This window comes from Nansenia antarctica (assembly GCF_963989245.1).
Source record: "Nansenia antarctica genome assembly, chromosome: 3".
NCBI lineage: Eukaryota > Metazoa > Chordata > Actinopteri > Argentiniformes > Microstomatidae > Nansenia > Nansenia antarctica.
In genome coordinates, this window is record NC_137688.1 from 7,461,529 (window position 1) to 7,487,416 (window position 25,888).

The window sequence follows — 25,888 nt, forward strand, 5'->3', positions numbered from 1 at the left end:
GGCTGAGATGTAGAGCAGTTGCTCCTGTTCAGGGGGTTTGAATGATTTTCTCATTGAAGGAGATTGATCTCTTATGCAGCCCTGAGGCCTGAGCTGAGCCAGCTCATACTGTGTTATATACGGCCATCAGTCATTGTCGCTGCCCCTTGTAGAAGTGATGGGGCAGTCTGACAGCTCACTGCAAATTGAATTATAGCCTGCCCCCTGGTGGACATTGTTCCATTATTTAATTGTAAGAGGATAAATTAGTTTGAATTTCAATGCATAGTAGAGGAACCTTTGAATGAGTGGAAATAGTTGGATTCCTTAAGCATGAACCACCTAAGACCAGTGTAATAGATCTTAATAACTGTTGTGTAATCCAATCAACAGCTCTAAACACTTGAAATATAAACTAATGAATGAATGGTGTATTCTAGATTGTAGACATTGTCCCTTGGATACAATGATTATTAAAGTTATGCTTATAATGGAACTACGGATCTCACAAAAGCCCTAAATGAGGGGAGACACACCTATTTAGTATTGTAAGTTCATCAACAAAAATGGCTAGAATTCAATGATAGAATTGAGATTAAAAAAAAGACGACACTGAAGCAACCATACACTTAATAGTGCCAACTGTAAACGTTGAAAACTTACTGTCCATCTGAGTAGCTACTAACTGTCAAATTGAAAACATTTCTCACACAATCTGTTACAGCTTCATCCAGTCAACAAGGATCAAATTAAGCACTAAACAAATTATTATCCATATGAATGGCCGCTGTAATACAGCTGTAAGGACAGCTGAGGGAACCAGCTAGGCTACATTGGTGCCATTGATGAAGAACGCTGAGAGGAAGAGCCTCTAGGTCAAAGATGGCACACTCACAGAGGCCTCTTTTCTGAATCTGCTCAAACGAGAGAACATGGCTCCTGACATGGCCCCTGACCTAACAAATGCAGATTGCTAAGCAATATCATTACAGGTGGGTTCCACAAACTCAATGACATTCCAATGCATGTATCTCAGAGGTCTCGATGAGCCAAAGAACTCTGTCCTTTTAGATGTTTTTGAACTTCAACAACATGTGAAATTCCCGCCTCATAATCAAGGATCTTATCATCACCAAAGGCCTAGATATTTCAAATATTATTGTAACTGACATTGCCCTATCTGATCATTTTTGCATAGTCATATTGACATATCTATTTTCCCTTATGACTGAAACTATTTCCAAACAACATATAAATGAAAACACTAACATATTGTTCATCGAGACCTTTTCCCTAGCCGCCCCCAAAACTTCTATTTCAACCTCAGTAAACAACCTTCTAAACGATTTCAACTTAAAAATCACTAAAACCATTGATGGTATTGCACCCTTAAGGTCCAAACACATCTATGGTAAACAAAAAGCTCCCTGGAGAACTGCCCCCTCCTTAAAGACCCAAAAAAGAGAATGTCACAAAGCAGAGTGCAGATGGAGAAAAACAAACCTTCAAGTGCACTATGATATCTATAAAGAGAATCTTCAAAACTATAACTTAGAAATAAGAAGCACCAGACAATCGTTTTTCTCTAAGATCATAAACAATAACATCAATAACACCCGCATCCTTTTCAGTCCAGACTAACAAATCCCCCAACACCCAATGCTCAGGAATTTCACTCGACTAGTAAATGCAATGAGCTTGCATCCTTTTTTAACAATAAAATAGAAACCAGGTATTAGGCACAAGCTCTTCTGTGTCAGGCATGCAAACACGTCTCCACTAACACCCCCAAATAGGGCCGACATAACAACCATGTCACAATTTAACACCATCGACAACAAGACTCTAGACAAAATCATGTCACGTCTTAAACCATCCACCTGTGCCCTTGATGTCCTGCCAACAAGCTTTTTAAAAAGCATTTTTAGCTGTGGCAGGTGAACTAATACAAATAATCAACACTTCCCTTTCATCAGGAGTTTTCCCTGAAACCCTGAAAACTGCAGTTATCAAGCCTTTACTAAAAAAGAACGGCCTAGACCCATTTGTACTGAATAATTACAGACCCATATCAAACATTTCCAGTATAGGAGAAATAATTGAAATAGGTGCCCAAGAACAACTTAGCAATTACTTGACCCTGAATGATCTCTTTGGTGGCTTTTAATGAGGCTTTCGCCCCCTACAGCACTGAAACGGCTCTTATTAAAGTCCTTAATGACATTTGAGTAAACACAGACTCCGTAAAAATCTCAGTTTTAGTATTATAGACCTTAGCCTTTGACACTGTAGACCACAACATTCTAATAGATAGACTAAAAACCTGGGTAGGACTTTCAGGCACTGCCTTAAACTGGTTTAGATCCTACCTACAAGGACAGCTATTATGTCTACATTGGCAACTTTGTTGGCAACCAAATTAAAATGACATGTGGGGTTCCCCAAGGATCAATCCTTGGCCCCCTCCTATTCAATCTCTACATGCTTCCATTGGGACACATCATAAAAAAGAACAACATGCCTACCACAACTATGCGGATGACACTCTACAATCTACAAAGCCCTCTCACTGAACGACTATAGTCGCATCAACAATAACTGTAATTGCATTGAACAGGCTTCTCTCTGCCAAGTAGGTCTTTGTTGTTTAAGGTACGCTGTATTGTTGTCCTGTGAACAACTAGACCGGTGTCTGCTACTCTTTTTTGCAGCTCTTTTGCAGTGATGTGTGGGTTCATTTCTCACCAGATTCATTTCTCACCAGATCTCGGGCCATTCTATCTGAAAATGTTCTTGGTCTTCCAGATCTTGCCTTGACTTTAATTGTTCCATTTATTTTCCATTTTCTGATGATGTTTCTGACAGTGGAAATGGGTAGTTTAAAACGTTGCAAGACTTTTTTTGTAGCCTTCTCCTTGATGTTGGAATTGAACTATCTTGATCCTAACATCCTTGGACAACTGTTTAGAAGAACCCATGGTTTTTAACAGCAGACACAACAGCCACCACAGTCGGATACTTTAGAAGGCATAGAGTTACTTTAGAACATATAGTTCAACCCTGGAATTATATTCACCTGACTCATTGAAGCCCTAACAAGTAAATGTGTACATTTCAAGCCTGCAAACTGAGACACTTTAAATGAATGTGCAATAACACTATGTGCAATATGACAACCCTAGGGTACATAAGGTTGCAGAGAATAGGAAATGTCAGAATAGGTATAGCATAGCATAGAGTACAGCACAGTGTTTTATTTGTATAGTATAGTATAGTGGATAGTGTACATAGCCTTTATTTATGTAAACCAGCTCCTTTCCCTTCTTGTTTTTTAGTTTTTTTTCTTTCCTAGCACCAGGGGAGCCCCCCCTCCCAAATTTCGTTGTTTGGTACCTGTACTATATCAATGACAATAAAGACCATTCATTCATTCAAATCACCTTGGTCTGGGCCTTAGTAATCATCTTCTCAAAAGGTAACAAAGAATTCATTTGGTGGTGAATTCACTCAAATATGACACGAGGAAGAGTATGGAAGCTTCACTATCATGAATACGTGTCCTATAGCAACATAACATGCTTGCACACGAGTAACTAAACAGCCTCACGGGCAGAATAGTAGCTCCAGCCTATACAACATTGCACGCAATGTCGTTGTCGACCGTCCAATTCACAGTATGTGGGATCTAATCCACGAGAGGCACGTTGTTCTTGTCACTATTCCATATTGGCTTCTCACCACTTTATATTAACACTGAGTAGCCTTAACATGCAATGGGCCTTTACATATCATATTCTTAAAAGCTGCTTCTGTACCCTCATAACAAGAGAAGACATATCTTCTACAAGACAATGAGAGCTGCTTTAGATCAATTGGAATTGGCACTCCAGCCAAATCCACACTATTGAGTCTGAGAGGTGCCAGTAAATCTTAGTCTGAGACGTTCCCTCCTGTCTTTTCTCCTCTTGTCAGCAACAAGAAAAGGTGGACAGAGGTCAGAGGGGGCAGGCCTGTGCCAACAGGGTGGTATTGTCACAGCTGCAGCTGATGTGTCACATTTTCTAAAGAGACACTTCATCACCTGTGACACAATAACTGGGCAAGGTGTCTCTGCGGACAAGGTATTGTGTGACTGTGACACTTTATATGGTCTGTTCCACCTCTGCTGCGTGGCCGTTACTTAATGTGTTCAGTGAACACCTGTCTTTTCTACCTGCCTCCTGCTCTACGTTGGCTGTAACAGCAGCGCTGCTACCCTAGAGTGCACAGGGAGGGACGTTTAGAGCAGTGAGAACAAAGGACACACGTTCCCTTATGTCATTCATTCATGTCCAGCAGGTGTGTTCAGGTAGGTAGTCACAACACAGACAGGACGAGGCACTTACTCCTCAGCCCAACGCTCCTCCATACTATTCAAAATGGCCACTCAGAAAATGAACTTGACTGCCTTGCTGATCTATTATGCATTTTTAGCAATGTTAAAGCTTGCAATGTGTTTGCTTGAAATATATTTGAACTTAACCAAAAGTGGTTTGGTCGCAACGTGTGCTTTGATCAGAGGAAAGTTACTGCACATAATGTTGGCAGATTAGAAGCACTACTGTGTGAGACTGTGGAATAGACAGTGAGTACAATTCATTAGGTCGTTTTGAAGTATCAGTTAGTTATCCTAAATTGTTCTACTAATCCATCCTATAAGGGAAACAGAGATGTGGTTGTTAAAGTGAATGACATAAAAAGTTGTTTTGTTTTGTCAAAGCTTCAGAGAAAACAGTGCAAAGTGTGATGAATTATTCAACTGGAGCTATCGGGTTTACTTAAGTTACCATGGTAGAAATGCATTCATTATTTACTGCTTCTGTGACTCCGACGGCAGCTTAGGCTTTCGGTCTCTTTTAGAACCGTTCAAAGTGCGAGGATTACACCCTCTGGTAATCCATGAGAAGAAATAGTTTGTCTAAGGTTTACAGTACGTCTAGCTACAAGTGAGAGACGGGGGATTGCAGAGCACAGTTCTGGACCATGTAATCTACTGCTTGTTTTCCAATGGAGGGGACAATGTTGACGCCGGGAGAGGACAAGCCTCAGAAGCGGGTGAGGTTCCGCGTGGCTTCAGGGAACAGCGGCCGGGTTCTGAAGGAGATGTTTAAAGACGAGGGGCCTTCGGACTCGTTGGATTCAGACTGTACCAGCAGCTCGGACGCGGACCGGGCCAGCACCCCTTCTACCAGTGGAGATGTGAACGGACACCTGTTTGGGTTCCTGGGCTCTGAGCTGGACGACAGTGAGAGCGAGCCAGATGACCTGCTCATGTACGTGGGTGCTTGTAAGGACCGAGGAGGAGTGTTCAGCACCAAGAGGGTCAACATCCTCAGCAAAAACGGAACTGTGAGGGGAGTCAAACACAAAGTCAGTGCCGGCCAGGCGTTGTTTGAAAACCTCCCCAATGCCAATGGAGTAAGTATTCTTGTTGAATGTGTGATTGTGCCCTCTCAGTTACGTTTTATTTGTACGTTTTCCATGTAATAGTTGTTTATCGTTTAGTATTTTCTAAATGTTATAATTTATAATATTTAGAAAATACTAAATAATAAGCAAATATGATATGGGAAACTGAAGAAAACATAACTTTACAGTAGTTACAGTAGTTTTGCCATTTGCAAGTGGGAGATGCATTATGCCTTAAAATATATAATGCTTAATGCATCTCCTACTTGCAAATGGCAAAACTACTGCAATGATCTGTTGTTGTTGTTACTGAAATCATCCATGTGTTTACGAAGTCTGCACTAACTTTGTGAAAGGTCAGTACCTCCTCCTCTGCAATGCCACTGGCTGACATCTGCTTACAGGTATTCTCTCTCTCATGCCCTGAACAAATGAACACAAAGGAGGACAAGGTCACTGCCTGAACAATTAAAGATTAATGATACATTTCGTTAAGTGTTTTCTAGCCAATCTAATCAGGTTAATGAATTCTCAGGCCTTCGCTTTCTAGTAGTTTCTGTGCCTAAAGAGGTTTGTTTGTTGTTATTAGGTAACAAGTAGTAGGCCTTAAGTATTCACAATAAGTGGGTATTCTGAGTGACATACTGTGCAATGGAAACCTAGCTGAGTTTTATAATATGGAATGAGGCCTGCAAATACCCCAGACTGAGACTAGATAATACTGAAAGGCATCCAGTAGGATTACCTAAGTCATTACTCAGGAGTGCAGTCAATGCACAGCACTGCAGGGTTTGTACTGGTCAAGGCTGGCTGTAAAATTACACACAAAGTCCCCACAGAAATAAATGACTATACCCGCCTATGCATGGGCAAAAACATATTGTATCAACAAAGTTGCTAGAATATAAAATCATGTAAATGTTATCTTTAAGCCTTGAACAGAGGGATTGATGAGGGTAATGTTAAATAGTTTATTATCACCTCCATAGACAAAAAAACTGCTTTTAACATTGCTCTGGCTATTGCTATGCATGGGAACCTTGGTTGATGTGATTAAAGGTCCATGGTCCTCCACGTACAATCTCATGTCTAATGAGAGTCAACAAAAAAGAGAAACCTCAAGGCCAAAGTCAGCCTGATCAAAATATGATGCATAATTTATGGCATTAAACTTCTATTGAGAGGGAGGCAGTGTTACACGGTCTGTGAATTGAAGCAACCAAAACCTGCAAGGAGAATTACGTACATTCAGTTGTATCTAATTCCCATGTTCTTGTTTCTCTCTCCCCTAGCCAGAGCTGACACTAGAGTTTGGGAGGATAGTCATTTACACCACAAGCTTTCGTGTGGTACGGACCACGTTTGAGCGATGTGAGTTGGTCCGAAAGATCTTCCAGAATCACAGGGTGAGGTTTGTGGAGAAGAACATTGCCCTGGATATCGAGTATGGGAAGGACCTGGAGGAACGATGCAAGCGGGTGGAAGAACCACCTTCGTTACCAGTTGTGTTCATCGATGGACACTATCTTGGAGTGAGTGTTTTACATATAGACAGTTAATTTCATGACATCAGTTGTATGCTTCAAATTGCTATACTTGCTGCTGTAAAACCTCAATGACTCTTCTATCATACATCTAATCATACATCTTGATGACAGGGTATGCAATAGTTTGACATATCAGATGAACTTGTGATCTTACTCTAGTCATTGATACCTGTGACCTTTTTGCAGGGTGCTAAGAAAATACTGGATATGAATGAATCCGGAGAGCTTCAGGATCTTCTGACCAAAATTGAGGTAAATAGTCATGCATCAATTTACTTGTTGTGACTCGACTAGAATTGTGTTTCGCTTTTAATACTTAGACCATTGGATTTCATTTAATTGTCAGTAAAACATGAAACACTACAGTACATTGGGTTGGTCTCATTGAAATAAGTACTTATTTATTTATTTATTATTTGAAATAATGTATTTATTGATTTATCTCAGATATAGAGATATACATACAGAATCGAGCAGCCCAACAGTGAAGAATGAAAATAATAACGTTATGACATCAATTATGCATCAGTAAACTGACATAAAAAATGTGCATCAATGAATGACCATCAATAATGGAAGAGCCATTATTGATTCTGCATCCAACACATCAAACACACTAGTGAGGTCATAAAGGTGCAAATTGAGAGTGTGTGAACTGGGCTTTTTCGATCAAATAATGAATCAATAAATAAAGAATCATGCTCCAGTAAAGGGTCCTGTATTAGTGTATATTTAAGCCTACCTCACAGAAAACGCATAGGAAAACAACAACAAAATACAAGGCCATGTGAGCACGCCAATTAGACCTACGAAGCACACAAATCCTCAAAGGTCATGCATATAGTATTACGCTAATTAGTCTCTAATTCAGCCAGTGGCATGACTGTGTGTGTGTGTGTGTGTGTGTTTTCTTTTCCCAGAGGGTACAGCACCCCCACACGTGCCAGATCTGTGGGGGCTTTGCCTTCGTCCCGTGCCAGATGTGCCATGGCAGCAAGATGTCTGTGTTCCGCAACTGCTTCACAGACTCCTTCAAAGCTCTCAAGTGCACTTCATGCAACGAGAACGGCCTGCGGCCATGTCCAAACTGCAGCCACTGAGGACCTCCAAGTGCCTGACCTCAATGTCCTCCTCCCCCAGGCCCTTATGGACCACACATCAGAGTGCATCAGAGACAAGGCTCTGTACACACACACACACACACACACACACACACACGTGCACACAGATACACACACGGATACACACACACACACACACACACACACATGAATGACATTTTGCAAGAAAATGTAACTGTCTACTGTTTTTAATACATATTCATCTTTGATACAATTCTGTTGTTTGTCTATTGAATATTCATGAAGTGAAATTGGTATGGTGGCAGGGTGATACCCCAGGCCTAACAGTGAGGTTTGAGACAGATGTCCATTACCATCAGTCCCTCAGGCCAATCTAGGCCTCTCTGAGGTGTAACACAATCGGTGTTACAGTACAGTGTGGTAGTGTACTACCCTCCTCTCTAGTGACCTGAAACTTGTTAGATAATTACCATTGAAGAGTCTCCTTCATTAACAATGCCTTCATCACTAATCCCACTGCAGACAAGGTTAAGGGTGACAGTGTAGAGAGGGAAAGTTGGCTACTCTGTGTATAAAGTATGCAATTAGGCCTCTCCTCTCAGTTAACACAAAGTTCAATGACCCTAATCAAAATATAGAATGTCAAAGTTGGCTATCAAATACTCTTTTCTCATAGTGTTGAAACCCATGGAGTAGATGAAGAAGTAAAAACAAATATTACTTCAGTAACAGGGAGTATTTAATCAATGCTTTCACACTTAAATGTGAGATAACATATTTTACATACAGTACAGTACAGGATATAGGTTCTGACAGTTCTAAGAATTAAACCAGGTTTCTTTGTAAGAGGCTCAATAATGTATATCTTAGCCACGGATTTATACAGTTAGGTTTCCATTCAATTATTCAAGGCATGAAAGGACTTTGACTGAAACACAATCTCTTATAATGATGAGAAAGGAGAGGAACCCATATACTGTATATGTGTCTCCCTCACATGTCTTTGTAGCTTGTGTCCATATTGGCAAAGCACTGCTTCAGAGCAAAAACAAATCCAAATGATTCCCTGTAATTCAAGAATAGCCGTGTCCAAAGTAGCAGCATTAGAACGCCACTGTTGTTGAATCTGCTGCTGTATTTCTTCTGATGTGGGTGATGTCATCCTCTGGCTGGCTTCCAGAGTGTCCATGTAGGCAGCAGCAGGCATCTCTGTGGAGGAGATCTCTGTGCTGTCATAGCCCTGTACAATGCTGCTTGAACATTCATCTACAAGGCAGCACTGTAAAGAGGCTGAAAGCATAGATCAAGACGGCTCACTCGCTCCCTCGACTGTTAACTGGACAGATAAGCCAGCAACAGTATGTGTCAACCTCACTGTGCAATAATGGCATTTAGACTACATGTTCCTGTTTCAAATGCACAGTATGACAACAATGTATCCGCATACACCATCGGTGATATTTCATTCGATTGCTTAATCATAACCAGAGCGTTTTAGAAGGATATTAGAATAATGGGTTGAACTGAAAGAGAGAGAGAGAGAGAGAGAGAGAGAGAGAGAGAGAGAGAGAGAGAGAGAGAGAGAGAGAGAGAGAGAGAGAGAGACCCCAAAACATGCACAAACGCGGTCAATTGCGCCCCCAACTGTATCTTGGACAATGGACAAGAAAGGGGGAAAACAAAATACAGGCTGGAATAGAAGGGAAAATATATTTTTTATAAAATGGCATCAAAGGCATGATCTCTATTATATGCAAAATGCAGGTTCCTGTTAACGGTCGGTGCCGTTGGAAAATAGCGGTCCACAGTGCCGCGCAGGTGATAATTAAAATATGGTGATATTTTTAAAGATGCTTTTAAAAGCGCGCGCGCGCGCTCTCGACAATGTTTTATCCTCAAAGCTTTTGCAATAATAAGACATCATAGACTATCAATCAATAAAGTCTAGGTTCATCATCACGCATAACAAGCGCCTGATATTACCTACGGGAGAGAGACAGGGAGACACGAAAGGAAATGACAAGATGGGCAGCGGCACAATTGACTTGGGAATGATAATGACGAGACATGACACTGAATGACTGATGCCCCTCTTAAACACCCTGTGAAAATGTGTCAGACAACATTTAATGAGGAAAAACCTTGAGCGAACGAAGCGCGTCCCTTTTTCTGCATATTTCTGCGATGGAGAGCGTTTTGTTTCAATCGGTACGTTGGTTCCCCTCTGCCGCGACGCCGTGCGTAACGTTTCTCAATGGTTGGTCAATGCGCAAGCTGGTTGGAAATGACTGTTTTTTTTTATTGACGTCAGCGCATAGGCTACAGTTTTTCCTCCGTATTCCTACAATTGCACCATCTAACGGTCTACCTTTCCATTCTTATTATTTAGATTTGTAGATGGAAGAAATAAAGCCTATGCTAAACGTAATACATAGTTCACTACTTCAATAAAGGTCTCCTATCCTGTCCTTTCTACCCCTTATTTGATTTAATCCAAATAACTTTTAAGAGAGCTTAACCAAAAAATCTACTAGAACTATGTGAAACTATGGCCAAAGGCCCGGGCTGAGTATGAAGAGGTGGTGGAGCCTCCACGTAGGAAGCAGTGTGTGACCTCCAACCAGCAGTGGCTCTCTGCTGAGGAGATGGTGAAACTCGAGGCGTTCTGGGGTTGGCTGTGGAGATTCCTCCTGCTCCCTGCCTCTGACTTGTAAACTCTCCCTCTGATTGACAACTCAAACCATTGACTTTTAATGGACTGTGGACTATGTATTGAATTACAATTGATTTATTTAGTACTAAGTAATAAGATGGTGGTTAAGATAAGATAAGACTAAGATATACACCTATTCCCTCTCTCTCTCTCTCTCTCTCTCTCTCTCTCTCTCTCTCTCTCTCTCTCTCTCTCTCTCGCTCCCAATTAAATTAGATTCATTAAATTCACTTCAAATTAGTTTTATTGGCAGGAACAGGAAACATCACACATAAACATGTTCAAGTGAATAAAGACATTTCAAGTGTAAATGTAAATAAACAATTAGTAATATATGGTAAACATTACACACATAAAGCTCGTAACACATAAAACATTACACACATAAAGCTCAGTTTCCACCTTGTGGTGTGGACAGTGGGGACATAGCCTTTCTTCTCTGGAGAGCCAGGTCTGCCTATGGTGGTCTCTCGCTACAGCCAGGCTATGCTCACTGAGTCTGTACATAGTCAAAGCTGGTCTTAGTGTTGGGTCAGTCACAGTGGTCAGGTATTCTGCCACTGTGTACTCTCTGTTTAGGGCCAGACAGCATTCCAATTTGTTAATTTTTTGGTTAATTCTTTCCAATGTGTCAAATCATTTTCTTTTAATCTAATCATGATTTGGTTGTGTCTAATAGTGTTTCTGTACTGAGGCTCTGTGAGGTCTGTTTGTCTGTGAACAAAGCCCCAAAACCAGCTGGCTGAGGGGACTCCTCTCTAGGTTAATCTCTCGGCAGGTTAGGGCTTTGTGATGGAAGGTTTGGGCATCACTTCCTATTAGGTGGCTGTAGAATTTAGCAGCTCTTTTCAGATTTTTTATGCTTAGCAGGACTCGTCCTAATTCTGCTCTGCACGCATTATTTTGGGTTTATGTTCTACACTCAGACACTCATCGAGTCTCAATTGGGTGTTTGAGATTGGGTGTCATTTTGTGAATTCTTGGTTGGTGAGTGGACCTCAGACCTCACAACCATATAGGGCAATGGGTTCTATAACTGATTCAAGTATTTTTTAGCCAGAATGTAATTGGGATGTCAACTTTTATGTTCCTTTTGATGGTGTAGAAAGCCCTCCTTGCCTTGTCTCTCAGATCGTTTCCAACTTTGTGGATGTGACCTGTGGTGCTGATGTTTGTGCACTGGGGCAACAGTGTCTAAATCTCTCTCTCTCTCTCTCCCTCTGTTTCTCTCTCTCTGTGATAACTATCAACCTAAGTTAAATGTTGTTTTAACATTGAGCATTTGCTGGATCATAATCCAATTAGAACATCTAATGGACTGTAGCCTAATATCCAAAGAACACTCTTGGTTTTCTTTTGGTGGATCACTCATTTGAAAGTAAAACATAACTAGTGTACACTGTAAAAATATATTTTGGGTTTTAGTTCCTTTAAAAAAAATATCAACAAAAAAATGTCAACAAAATGTTGCCAAAAGATTGAGACAACTAGAAATGTAACATTTTAATCCATTTAACAATCAATGTGACCTTGGTCACAAGCCGGTGCAGAACACCAACCTCTGTCTCAGATAGATGGACCACATAGAGCAGTGGCAGCAGTGGCAGTTCCACTCCTATGTCTCTGAGCAAGACTACTACCTCTGGCTGTAACACTTTAACCCGATGGTTCACTATCACCTGCCTGAGGAGAAAAGGTACGTCCAGATTCTTCTTGGAGCGGAGGACCAGAGCTATGCATGTCCGCTCCAGGGAGAGAAAGTTGTATGAGCGCAGAGTGACAACGCTGATGAAGAGAAAGGCATGGGCTGATAATGAAGTGGTGGTGGTGCCTCCATGTAAAAAGCAGTGGCTCTCTGCTGAGGAGATGGTGAAACTGTAGGCCATTCCAGGGACTTGGCTGTGGAGATGGGCTTCCTGTCTGCCTCTGACTTGTAAACTATAAATAAAGAAGTCGCCACCTGGGCTGGGCTAAGCCCCCTAATGTTTAAAGATCCTAACAACGGCTCTGCAACTACATTAACCTGCACCTCTGCTTTCATGAATTGGAGTAACAGAATAACAGCCCGTTATTCTTAATATATAATAACATACCATTTAGCTGACGCTTTTACCCAAAGTCACTTACAGTGAGTGCATACATTTTTCAGCATATATGGTCCCAGCGGGAATCCAACCCCCAAACTAAGCGTTGTTAGCGCCATGCTCCACCAGCTGACCTCAAGAAGGACCTAAATTCTTCTTGCAAGTGTTTGCCCTGTCCTCAACCCAACCTATTACAGGAAACATTCATGTCAATGTAAATTGGCAACATTAAAACAATCACGACATTACAAAGAAACAAAAGATGATTTAATAAATTAATTGAAATTTATTTGAAGTCCTTCAGCAGTACAGCAATTAGATCATTCTATCCAAATGGAAATCTTACATAATCAATTGACACCTTTATAAAATATATATATCCACCCCACCGCCCCCCCCCCCTCCCCTCCCCAACAAAACTGAACAACTCTGACCCACCTCTAAGTAAGCAGTGTGTGCTAACCCAGGTTAACCCTGCAGAGGTGTCCCCCCGCAACCTACGCTGGCCTGACTCCTCTGGAACGTCAACACAGATTATTAGCGCAGAATGAGAAGGAAAGCAGTCACTGAATGCATTGCAAGTTTGAATTCTTAAAACATCAAGCTGGGTAGGTTGACTATGGGACAACTGCTGTACATACATCACAATCTTTTTTGCGGAATCGTCAGAGCATACTTATTCCTCGGACCACTGAATGATGAGAGTGAAGTGCCATACAAGTGCTGTGAGTCTGCGCGTTATACTGTCGGGCCAGTGTTCCTTAGCTTTACACACCACTGTTCAGCATGAAACATAAACACAAGAGTTTATTATTATGCATTTCACATTAGGCTCAGAAACCAAAAATGGCTACCCACAGTCCACTATTATTTACACTGGTGAAGGGCAGCCAGGAGGGCGTTGGCCCTGTCTGGATGTCCAAAGAGGACAGTTACTTCCATCTTTGGAGCAAAACACCACATAGAGTCAGTCATCTACTGACAAGCCTCTGAGACAGCAAACAGAGTGACCCCCACCCCCCCTCTCATGTTTGTAGAACGTCACAGCAACGCCCCAACGGCGGTCAGCAGCAGCACTAGCGAGGGAAGAGAGAGGTGAGAGTCGGGAACACGCCAGCTTAGAATGACATCAATGAGACGGTGGGGGTGTACTGTATCTGTATGGACGACCGGCAGCCTCATCAGGCTCTGTCAGCAGCCTCCCAGCTGCTTCAGGGACTTACACAATGGCAAACACATTAGTTAATAATAATAATAATAATAATAACAATTAAAAAAACAATATATTCATTACAATAATTAAGAACTATAATAATTGATTACTATTGTTATTATTATTATTAATAATATTTATTATACCTTAGTTAATCATAATATTGTACTCTTTGGAATTTCTACTCCATAATGTGCCTATGTTGATATGGGATTGGTCTACTTCTTGGAACATTTGCAAATGATAGAAGCACAGTTCTGTCGTTTCTCAGCTATTCTTCAGTATTGGCTTGATTTTCATTAAGTACAACTGTATTCAAGATCAGTCAGCTCAATCAAGTCTACTAAATATATCAAATCAACCATTGTTATACCATCTTTAAACATTTCTTCTCTCATCACTGGTATGCTATTGATAACATCTTTTTTTGTCTGTTATTGTAACATAATCTAATCATCACAAATTCACAATTCCATTCCATGAACTGGTAAATGGCAACATGCCACCTTTTTCTGTACATAAGTACCCTGCGTAACTTCAAAACCATACTCGCAAGAATACTCTTCATTCTGATACTCTTGACTCTGATTTTGTGAAGTGTAACTGTCGTTTTCTTTGCATTGTTTTAGGGTTAGGGAATAATTGCAGAGGGACTGTGGTTCTATGAAGCTCGATAGTTTTAACTGATAACAGATACTGGTCCTCTTTAATTCTGGATTGTCCAGACATGATTTGAACTGAACTTGTTTTACTTTCATGCAAGAAACATGAACAGAAGTCATCAAATGAACTATACTCAAAGTTAACTGTACATGAACTGAAAACACAGAGACCAAGTCCCATAGAGGTTAGAGTGACACAGTCAGTGTTCAGAGCACTCGGTCTGCATTAAATCAACACTAAAAAGAAAATAAGGAAATATAAACACTGTCCCAGCAGGTGTGGCTAGTGCTGAGGTGACGTCAGACTACTCTACAGTAAGACTTCTTCTGATGAATTGGTTGGAGTTGGTTGGAGAGGATGAGAGAAAGCTGCTGGGAATGGCAGGCAGAGGTCAGGGGTCAGGGGTCAGCTAGGCCCTCCTCCACCTCCTCTCTCTAGTTTGCTTCTTGCTGCGACAGGACATTCCCCATATAGATCCGTAGTGTTATAGAATCTCCAGATCCACGTGGCGAACCTCTGGGTTCCGTTGCTGTTGGGGGACAAACAGGAGTTATGCATAGAGGTCTGAGGATGTTGTGTTATGCATAGAGGTCTGAGGATGTTGTGTTATGCATAGAGGTCTGAGGATGTTGTGTTATGCATAGAGGTCTGAGGATGTTGTGTTATGCATAGAGGCATGAGGATGTTGTGTTATGCATAGAGGTATTAGGATGTTGTGTTATGCATAGAGGCATGAGGATGTTGTGTTATGCATAGAGGTCTGAGGATGTGGTGTTATGCATAGAGGTCTGAGGATGTTGTGTTATGCATAGAGGCATGAGGATGTTGTGTTATGCATAGAGGCATGAGGATGTTGTGTTATGCATAGAGGCATGAGGATGTTGTGTTATGCATAGAGGTCTGAGGATGTTGTGTTATGCATAGAGGTCTGAGGATGTTGTGTTATGCATAGAGGCATGAGGATGTTGTGTTATGCATAGAGGTCTGAGGATCTTGTGTTATGCATAGAGGTCTGAGGATGTTGTGTGGGTGGCGGAACTACCGAGAGGTCCAGTAAGTACAGAGTATCACATGGGGAAGGAGAACCTCTCTAACGTACCTTGAGTTCTTTCTCCAGGCGGTCCACCTCGGCCCCGAGGGTGTCGATAATATTCTCCCCGTGCTTCAGCATGAAGCTCTCCACCTCCTCAGGTGTTCTCACCTGCTGGATGTCCTACGCAACAGACAACAACCAGTGTCACTACTATTTTACTGCAAAAAGAGGGAAAAATACACAACCCAATTACCCAAGTCTTAAAACATATATTCCAGTGTTTCCCCATAGCCTATAGACACGAGACTATGTATGGGAATCACACTGCTCGCGCTGTTGTGGAAAGTGTTCGTGCAGGTTCATGGAAAGCCCCAGTTGCACTGACAACTTTTCCCTTACAATGACCAAACGAGCGGACACCTTTAGTCTATCCGCCTGTCCCAAGACAACAGGGCAATTGACAACAAGGGAAAACAGAAGCCATCTTGTGTGAAAGGAAACCTGGCACTTAAAGCTTACACTGAGGAGCTGATCGATGTCCTGCTTCTCCAGGTAGGACCGTGTCACCACCCTCCCATCGAAGTCAACCTCCGCCTTGAAGCGCACTTTGCTCAGCCCCAAGTCTGTAGCCTTCACGTCATGGATCGCCCTAGACACAGAGAGAGTTACATTTCTATTAATGTAACTAATACATTAAAAGTAGCTGACTAACGCTAGTATAGGCTCAACTTGTCATTCTGGATAATGAAACAGCAAGCGCTGGTTCCCTGTTTTGTCTTTACGTGCACAGCTATTTCACCAGCAAACACGAAAGCTAACCTTATTTGCAGTAGGCCTATAGCGCCACCAGGGTTAGGGTTAAATAGCGCCCCTGCCACCACATCGGCGCAATGCCGCAATTGCAGTTAGAAATGACATCAATCCACCGAGTGCAACGCTTGTAGAAAATACAACCGTCAGAGTTTTGTCGAGAGCTGGAGGGGGTAAGAAATATGACGGAGACGGCCGCCTCATAATTCTCTATGCAGGAATAACCCTGCTACTATTCGGCGGTAAACATTCTGTCTTTTCACACATTCGGCCAAATACAGAATGTCCTTTTTTGGCTATTATTCGGCCGAATACATTCTGTGTCCGAACCTTCTGTGCATCCCTAATACAAATAAAAGTTATATTATTATTATTCTTATTATTGTATTCGAGAGCAGTCCTGGTTCCCCAGTGAAAGTGATTTTAGTCCAGCAGAGGGCTTCACCTGGGTTTGAGAAACCAGCTAATTATAGCACCACTCCAACCTGACTGCTTTCCTTTCGGGTTGCACACAAACACAGTACAGGAAAACAGAGAAAACACCACCGCACTCTACAGTGAATAAAAACCTGCTTCAAGTCAACTACTTTTTGTTGTGTTATTCTTTATTGTGGAAAATGTAAATGAATGACTCCGGCAACCGTCCGCAATACCCCACTGACACAGGGAAAAACTGATAAAAAACATCTCTACTGGTGACTGTTTTTACTTCATTTAAACTTTCTGCAACAACTAACAACACAACAAACAAGAAAGACATCTTTTCAGCGGTAGAGCGTGGCAGAGTGTTATTCTGTTTTTGTCTATGTATTTGTGTGCAACCCGAATGGGAAGTTGGGTTGCAGTTGCTGCTAGTCATCTATTTGTATGGAAACAGGTCCATTTGGATTGGCATCCTTGGCTCAACTTTATGACAAAACACTTTTAGCAACATACAGTCCTTGGCAGAGTGACAACACTCCCCCTTCAGACTTCCAACAGGCAAAGCATGTACACGCACGCAGTGTAATAAATACCAGGGGCCATTTATAGCCTGTGTGCTTTAGAGAAACATTATCAAGGTGTATAGAGTCACAGTACTCAGAGTTGGGCCGTGTGGGGACCAATGCTGGGGGACACGGAGGTTGTGGGATCGAGGGAGGGGGGTTGGCAGGGTACGTCACTGACCTGACGGCGGGGTCATTCTCCAGGAACTCCGTGAGCTTCTGCACGTGCTCGGCCTGGATAGAGCGGCCCAGCAGGGCCTCCGTGTTAGTGTAGATGAGGAAGGCCGACACGGCGCCCAGGAGGGTGCCCACGCCCAGGGAGCCTAGGCTGTCGTAGAGTGGGTTACCTGGGGGGGGGGGGAGAGTGCTATTCAACATAAATGGTAAATGGACTGCACTTATATAGCGCCTTTATCCAAAGCGCTTTACAACAGCCTCTCATTCACCCATTCACACACCAATGGCGGCAAGCTACCATGCAAGGCGCTGGCCCACTCACTGGGAGCAATTTGGGGTTCAGTGTCTTGCCCAAGGACACTTGCCAGCCGGGGCTCGAACCGCTGATCTGCCAACCTTGCGATCATTAGACGGCGGCTCTACCTCCTGCGACACAGCCGCCCCCATCAACATATGGTAGCCATTTTGTGCCAGAACCCGCATCTCATCACATCACATCAGTTGTTCTTCCATGTTGTTGTTGTTTCAGGGGGAGGGAGGAAGAGAGAGAACGTGGGAGAGAGAGAACGTGCACTCAGTGCACTCTGAGCTGTCAACTAAATAAGGTAGTAACAGAAGTAAATAAGGAGAATGATCTCCTTCTGATATATAATATACACATTTAAGGCAAAAACAAGGTGTAGTCTTTTGTTGGCCAGAGAGACCAGACACCTGGTGTAAGATCAGGGTTACAGGACTACATCTGTAGGTAAGGAGACAAACCAGTACACAGTGTGGTCCTAAAGGAATTAAGTTGCGCAATGTTACTTAACTGGAGGGGCCGTGTTTTTAAGGGTGATTGTTTACATGAATGAATAGTGCCTGTGTATGTGTGTGCGGTATGTGTACGAGTGTGTGTGTGTGTGTGTGTGTGTGTGTATGTGTGGGGTGTGTGTATGAGTGTGTGTGTGTGTGTGTGTGTGTGTATGTATTGGGTGTGTGTGTGTGTATGTGTATGTGTGGGGTGTGTGTGTGTATGTGTGCACATGTGCACGTGTATGTATGGGGTGTGTGCGTGTATATGCGTGTATATGTGTGTGTGTGTGTGTGTGTGTGTGTATGTGTATGTGTGGGGTGTGTGCGTGTATATGTATATGTGTGTGTGTGTGTGTGTGTGTACCTGTGAGAGAGGTGAGCCCCATGCAGCTTGCAGCCATGATCACTCCCAGCACAGCAGCAGCGTCCTCCAGCAGCACCACGTTAGTGCTGGGGTCTCGACTCTGCATCACTACACATCAAACACACATCCAGTCAGGAACAACTATATCGGCACCCCTGCACTTCTGTCAGATAATGCATTTCTCCCAGAAAATTGTTGCAATTACAAATGCTTTGGTATATTCACATGTTTATTTATTTTGTTTGCGTTGGAACAACACAAAAAAGCAGAGGAAAAAAAGCCTAATCTGATAACATTGCGCTGTGTGGAATTCTTTTTTTGTGTTGCTCCAAGGCAAACAAAATAAATAAATGTGAATACCAAAGTATTTGTAATTGTAACAATTTTCTGGGAGAAATATTTGGATAGGCAATGAGCAGTATGCCTAGTTCACCTACATTGACAAAAAAATACGCACCATATTCGTAAAAGGACACCTCTTGCTGTTTGGCACTCTTTTTGATCTCATTGATGGCCACCAGCAGTGTAGCTGAGAGGGGAAAAGCAAAAAATAAGCATTTAAATCTTGGGTCCGACAGAACCACACACAGACGGCAGTACTCTATTCAACTGGTACCTCATCAAACCCATTCTAGATCTGGTGAGCCCAGTCTGTGACCTACCTCCTTCAGAGACCAGAGAACCTGCCAAGATACAGTACGCCTGCAAGAGAGACACACAAAGCAGCCAATAAGAGACAAGGCATTAGCAGTGCATGGTTTCATCAGAATGAACATAGGGGAGTAATCGGTGTCAGGTATAGCCACTCACCCAGAGCAGAGACTCCATCTGCTGTGGATGCAGCAGTCCCATGATGCCGTGGTACCAGGACAGCCCCGCCCCCATCATGAAGATGCCCACCCCGCTGATGAGGGAGGCGATGTAGCGCATGTTGGAGAAGCCGTACCTACCAGCCAATCAGAGGACCAGGTGGTGGTGTTATATGAGAATGGACATGGTATCAACATCTACATTCAAGACAGTTACAAGTACGTAAGAATTTGTGTTTGGAACGCTGACTGGTGGTCTATTCTAAGTTACACTCACTCACTGTGCAATTGGCTTGTTTGAGGACTCAAAAAAAGTATTTAACCAGTTCTGCCTTTGTCAACAACAACCATTGAAACTAGGGTAATAACAACAGCTGACAGTGTTTTTTCGGGGGTCCTTACGGGTGGACAGCATCAGGGTTCCGGATAGACTGGCTGATGCCGAGTGCAAGTAGAGCCTGCAGGAGATAGAGTAATGGACCAGGATTACATAATAATAATAATTCACTGTGTGATTGTTAAAAACACTGGAGATGGATAAGGATGTGGGTGTGGGTGTGGGTAGTGGGTAGTGTAGTGCCTCACCTGGTTGCAGGTGTCAGCCAGTGAATGGATGGCCTCTGAGAACATGCTGTTTGATCCAGTGTACACCCAAGCCAGGAGCTTGAAGAAGAAATTCAGTCCATTGCTGAGGGCAGAGAGGGCAACAAAATGAACCCTAACCCCTTTATACAGCTAAAAGAAAACCACAGATTTTAAATCAGTGTAATTATTATGACAATTACACAAATCTGCAAACCTGATAAAGCAACTACAGGTGCATATGGAGTTAAATAAACGTATGAAAACTGTAAAGAAAAACTCCATGCGACACTGCGTACAGTACTTGTATCAGAGGGCATGTTAAAAGCTCAACATCTATGACATAAACATGATAATATCAATGCTACTAAATAACTGATGATGTATCCAAAGGCTCATACTGTGTAACTGTGGTGTAAATGAATTAAGTCTCATACTTCCTGACTGACACGGGAGGTCAATGAGAGCACAGACAGTTGAGAGGCCTGGTTTGGCTCTCCTTCATGTGACTGGCACATGCCTGCTAACTCAATAGGCCCTAATCCAATAGCCTCCTGACACACCATGTCTCGTGTGAGAACGCACGTCGGATCACTAATACATCTACGCTGTCTTTACTTACTTCCTACTACTACTACTTTACTTATTTGAATCTGACAACAACAACATTTTAAAAAATATAACGGCAATCATTTTGAAATGCCTAGGTTTTTGAGGATTTCATACATTTCATAATGACACTAGGGATGGGCTTCAGAAGAAGAGAGGGAAGTGTACTAGGAGATACTTACATGCATATGGCCACCATCACCACCTTGCCTGGTCCCTGTAGAAATATGTGTTTGCCTGATCTGGGCTACACCAGACATGAGAATGGAATAGATCGATCAATAAAACAAATATGGTTTGAGGTGTTGTCACAAGTGATTAAAATTAGGTGTCTCTCTGATAGAACAAATGATCAACCATACAATTACCAGGTAATTATAAGATCCTATTTTATAAGGGTTATAATACAACAAAAACACTACTATGCAAATCTGCATATTTCATTTTAACATAAAGGGACCCTCCTACAGCTAGCTAGGTCAAATGTAGCATATTGTAGCACAAAAAGGAAGCACAGCATAGAATTCACCATAATGTGCTAGTGAGGGGAGGGGAGTGTGAAAGCAGACCAGCGTCATACAGTTCAGAGGCACGGTGTGAATGCATTGTCATGTAGATGCAGTGCTGCGGGGTAATGAGGTCAGAGGTTATGTGAGGACACTCTGGTGCTGGGTAGCAGGACAAGGAAAGGCACTACTTTCTGTGAATGTCTCTATCATGCAATGTTTCCGTTTTTGTTTCTTTCTGTCTAAGCCCATCATACAAAGTTACTCGTGTGACTGTCCCTTTTATGTTCAATGAAATTGTGAAAACCTGAATTTCTCTGTTAATCAGTGATAAACTATCTCCAAAGAATAGCAAAGATTGAGGGCCTTCCAAAGGGGGAACACATTGCACTGCTTTGGGGGGGGGGTCACAGAATGGTGCTCACCTTTGTGTTTCCCCAGAAATCTTTGTATTCCTTCAGCAGTTGCTGATTCCGGAATATGTCTGGAAGTGAAATATGAAAATGAGAGCGCAGTCTGAGGCAGGAGGAACACGCTTGGCAGTCTGAGGCAGGAGGAACAAGCTTGCAACTCAAAACCACAGGACAACCTGAGGGGAACCAGTGAGCTTCAACCAGGTGAGCAATGACACAAAGAAAAACACAGCAGTTTCACAAAATAGGTTGGGCTTGGTTACTTAAAGTTTAAGTATTTTAACTGAGCACACGCCTATAAAAAGCAATCCTCCTTGTTTTTCAAGTTCTTGTTCAGAAGGATACAACACGTTTTTGTATCCTTCTTTAAAAAAAAGAAAAGAAAGAAAAGAAGAAAAAAAGTCAGTCAGTCAATTAATGAATTATGTATAGTCAGACAGTGCTAGTGAATGAGGATGCAGTGCTGGGGGACACCTACTTTCTTCGTACTGTCTCTCCACCGCATTCCTGAGTTTCCTCTCTCTGTCCAGGGCTTCAGTACTGCCCCACACATCTAGAGCTCTGGAGGTCAGAAAAAGATGATGATAATAATAATAATAATAACAATAACCTTTACTTGTATAGCACTTTTCCTGCAAAGTTAATACCAAAGTCTGGTGCAAATTTTACTTGAATAGGCTCATTGGAAATACATTTACTGGACAAAATGTTGATGTGTGATTTCCCCCACTGTATATCTCGCAGACAATTCTCCAGCGAGCTGAGTGCATGAGAATTATCAGGCAATACTGATATGTACAGCTGAGTATCATCAGCACAACTATGACAATTCACACGTTTTCTGATGATTCCACCTAATGGGATCATGTACAGGGGGAAGAGCAAGGAATTGATTGACTTCAAGAAAATTTCCCGCTGGGATCATATATACTGAAAAATGTATGCATTCACTGCAATGTAAGTCGCTTTGGATAAAAGCTAAATGGCATATTTATAATGCTGCTACTACTACTACTAGTACTACAATTGATTTTTGTTTTCTAAAAACAGTTTTTAATGGCATAGTGTAAGAAAAGGTAGCAGAGCCGGGGAGTAAAAAGTACTGACTTGGCCTCTACGTCTGACCGCAGGAATACAGTGAACGCTTCTGTGTCGTCATGGGGACTGCGTCTGCGGATCTTCCTCAACTGCTCCAGGTCACTAGAGGTCAGACAGCGAGAGAAAGAACGAGAGAGAGAGAGAAAGGGAGAGAGAGAGAGAGAGAGAGAGAGGGAGAGAGAAAGCGAGAGTGAGAGTCACCACAGCCATGTTAGTCATGCTTAATATGATAATCACAGCGGTGTGTATACTCATTAGCTCAATAACATGCCTGTAGAGATGCCTAAGATAGCAGCACCAGTAGGTACTGGAGAGATATACTGGATACAGAGAAAAGCATAGCTATATCATCTGCAATACACACAGTTATAGCAATCATTTATTGATTGAGGGTATCCTCCAGTGATTCAGTTACCTTGGTTTGAGGCAGAACTCATTCATGGCTCTAACTGCAGTGATGAAGTTGTTCTGAGTCCCATAGGTGGCCCTCTTCTTCAGGACAGCCCGCACTGAGAACATAATCATCATCACTACGCGTCGGCCTAAATAGCATTATTCAAAAGGCATACTCAGCATAAGGCCTGTAAACGTCAACATAATAACCCGTTGAGACGATACTGTACAGGCTGTAAACGTCAACATAACCCGTTGAGACGATACTGTACAGGCTGTAAACGTCAACATAACCCGTTGAGACGATACTGTACACAGGCTGTGTTGTTCGATCATTACCTTTCACTTGGATGGTCTCAGTCTTCGTCAGGCCCTGAGGTGTTGGTGCTGCTGAGATCAAAGAAGATCACAGGGATTATTAATCTGACTGCTTAAATACAAAAGTATCCGAACTTAATAGCTGAGCATCAAGATATAGCATAATGCGTTCTTACCAGCGCTACCCCCAGCTGCTTTAGGGGTTAGGGATGACACGTGTTTGGGGGGAAAAGAAGACAAGAAAATAATCACATTAGCTACAAACAATCAATCTGCTTGTGGATAACATGTTGCATGTGCTGACTAGAAAGTAAGAAGGCCTCAAGGACACATTCCTCCTCCCCATACCCAGTAAACCTGAAAAGGATACAGTTTTCTTATGATGACTGACGCGTAGATGATTCACTTTAACTTACTTAAGACAAATGTACTTTGCTGTAAGTCACTTTGGATAAAAGGCGTCTGCTAAATGTCTAAAATGTCAATTGTAAAAATGTAAGCCATCCCAGGAGAAGCGTTGTTCTGTCAGCCTACCTGACGAGTCTGGGGGGGTCTGGACAGCCCCTGATAGCACCTGCTCTGCTGTAGGCGGACTGTCCGGGCCTGGCTGTGTAGGAGGAGGAGGAGGGCCATCTTTACTGCTGCCAGACGTCGAGTAGTACTGGACCTGGCCCGATGTGAGAGAGGCTACACGACAGTCGGGGAGACTGAACCACAGACTGGGTAGCCCTCCACTCTGCCACCCTATAGGGGAATGCAGGGGCAGCAAAAGTGGTTCAACATCTTCTACTACTAATAATAATAATAACAATAACAACAACAGAGTCCTAGGATAAAACTAACACTCCCAACATGTTGATCCTTACCATAGCACGGTCGGACAACCCTGGGGGGCCGTTGTGACAGGGGGGCTATATTCTGCATGGAGACCCTGCAGAAGACCTGCCACGGTCTCTGGGCCAGGCCGGGGAACATCCTCTCTGTGGATGGGGGGCTTGGGTACTAGAGCAATGCTGGAACCTGCTGTGTGTATGATCACAAGACAGAGCTGTCAGTCACTCAAGCACTGACTGACTGGGCACCGGTTGTTGGGGGCCTAAAAGTCAAAAGAGATGTCTTATTTCATTCAGTGTAGCAAGCAAGCAAGCTAACAGGACATAAGGCTAGATGGGTATCCCATCACAATAACAAAGCAATACAGCAACACCCTCCCTGTTGTCATCGATCGTACACCCCCCCTGTCAGACGAGAGACAAACCGTGAGCTTAGAATGATAAGGTTCTATCTCAGTTTAGGGTAGTTCAGAGATATTGAGCGTCAACGTTTTTACATTCCATTATGTTCTGTGAGATGGAACCTTTGTATTTTATGAATTACTCAACTCAAAAAAGTCAACATTTTAAAAATAACACCACACAGCAGGCATTAATAAACACCTAATGGATCAGGTTATGTAAAAAACTCAATTTTGACAAAAATTGAGATAGAACCTTCTAATTATAAGCTCACGAAACGTGCACCACCTAGAATGCTCTCTCTCTGACAGGGGAGCCGGCTAGCTAGCTAGCTAACGACCACCAGTCAGACCAGACAGACATACATAGCCTCATGTGATGTGTGACCAGACTTAGCTATTAGTTTTTACTTGGTTGATTGACTTTCTATCCAGACTTTGAATGACAACACTCACTGCTAGCCTGATTTATCTGGCAATGACAGCACGAAGCGACAGGCGACACAATGTCAGTGCATTAGGCTAGACTCAGTAAAATAGGCGATTAAATGCAAGGTAAGCTAGCTCACTGACACTGACATGGCTAACCCGAGCATGCTAGCGATCTAACCCTAAAGAAGGAGCCCAAATACCCATAATGTGTACATTATGCATAATGCAAGAGCTTTCTTTCACATCCATGACAGGTTCTTTTAGCACAGCCATAGCTACCTGTCTTCTAGGCTGAGGTTTGCCTCTCATCTCAGTCAATGTTGAGCGCTGCTGTCAACCCGGCAGCTAACGAACTGCGACCATAGCGTCAGGCACACAAAAACACATACAAGCACACAAGTGACGCTGCTCTCGCGAGAGTACAGTGGTTTTTTGATGAAACGCACTAGATGTCGCGAGACAAAAACACATACAAGTACATAAGGACGCTGCTCTCGCGAGAGTACAGTGGTTTTTGATTGAAACGCACTAGAAGTTACGAAGTATCGCGAGTAATATTTCACACCGTGTAAACCAAGGTCACTATTTTTTTTTTACGCA

At 42.6% G+C, this 25,888-nt stretch overlaps 2 protein-coding genes across 5 annotated transcripts; one reads left to right on the forward strand and one right to left on the reverse strand.

Moving 5' to 3' along the window:
* Positions 1 to 5,025: 5,025 nt before the first annotated feature.
* On the forward strand, positions 5,026 to 8,074 carry grxcr1a (glutaredoxin and cysteine rich domain containing 1 a; the record flags this gene model as incomplete). Its single annotated transcript, XM_080526342.1, has 4 exons — positions 5,026 to 5,436; positions 6,720 to 6,959; positions 7,161 to 7,226; positions 7,895 to 8,074. The coding sequence occupies 4 exons, from the start codon at positions 5,026 to 5,028 to the stop codon at positions 8,072 to 8,074; spliced, it is 897 nt and encodes a 298-aa protein (XP_080382468.1).
* Positions 8,075 to 13,265: 5,191 nt separating this feature from the next.
* On the reverse strand, positions 13,266 to 25,644 carry slc30a9 (solute carrier family 30 member 9). Of its 4 annotated transcripts, none has more exons than XM_080525644.1 (20): positions 25,568 to 25,644; positions 24,489 to 24,645; positions 24,157 to 24,366; positions 23,799 to 23,813; positions 23,644 to 23,691; positions 23,327 to 23,420; positions 22,921 to 23,013; positions 22,292 to 22,374; positions 21,826 to 21,884; positions 21,077 to 21,141; positions 20,289 to 20,391; positions 20,106 to 20,161; positions 19,705 to 19,840; positions 19,557 to 19,596; positions 19,352 to 19,423; positions 18,895 to 19,002; positions 17,740 to 17,905; positions 16,282 to 16,411; positions 15,829 to 15,942; positions 13,266 to 15,258 (listed from the first exon to the last, which is right to left on the reverse strand). In XM_080525644.1, exons 2-20 carry the CDS (start codon positions 24,595 to 24,597, stop codon positions 15,214 to 15,216), a joined length of 1,746 nt encoding a protein of 581 aa, XP_080381770.1. In that variant the 5' UTR covers positions 24,598 to 24,645; positions 25,568 to 25,644; the 3' UTR covers positions 13,266 to 15,213. The 4 variants fall into 4 exon arrangements, with proteins under 4 accessions (XP_080381770.1, XP_080381769.1, XP_080381768.1 ...); XM_080525643.1 differs by having other exon boundaries at positions 23,644 to 23,694; XM_080525642.1 differs by having other exon boundaries at positions 23,799 to 23,816.
* Between the last annotated feature and the right edge of the window lie 244 nt (positions 25,645 to 25,888).

Excerpts from the sequence above, each read along its gene's own strand:
- slc30a9 (XM_080525641.1), bottom strand. The coding sequence starts at position 24,597 with ATGTTCCCCGGCCTGGCCCAGAGACCGTGGCAGGTCTTCTGCAGGGTC. Across the intron at positions 20,392-21,076 it reads GTGATGGTGGCCATATGCAT|CAATGGACTGAATTTCTTCT; the intron begins GTAAGTATCTCC and ends CTCTGCCCTCAG. Across the intron at positions 19,424-19,556 it reads TTCTCTGGTCTCTGAAGGAG|CTACACTGCTGGTGGCCATC; the intron begins GTAGGTCACAGA and ends TTCCCCTCTCAG.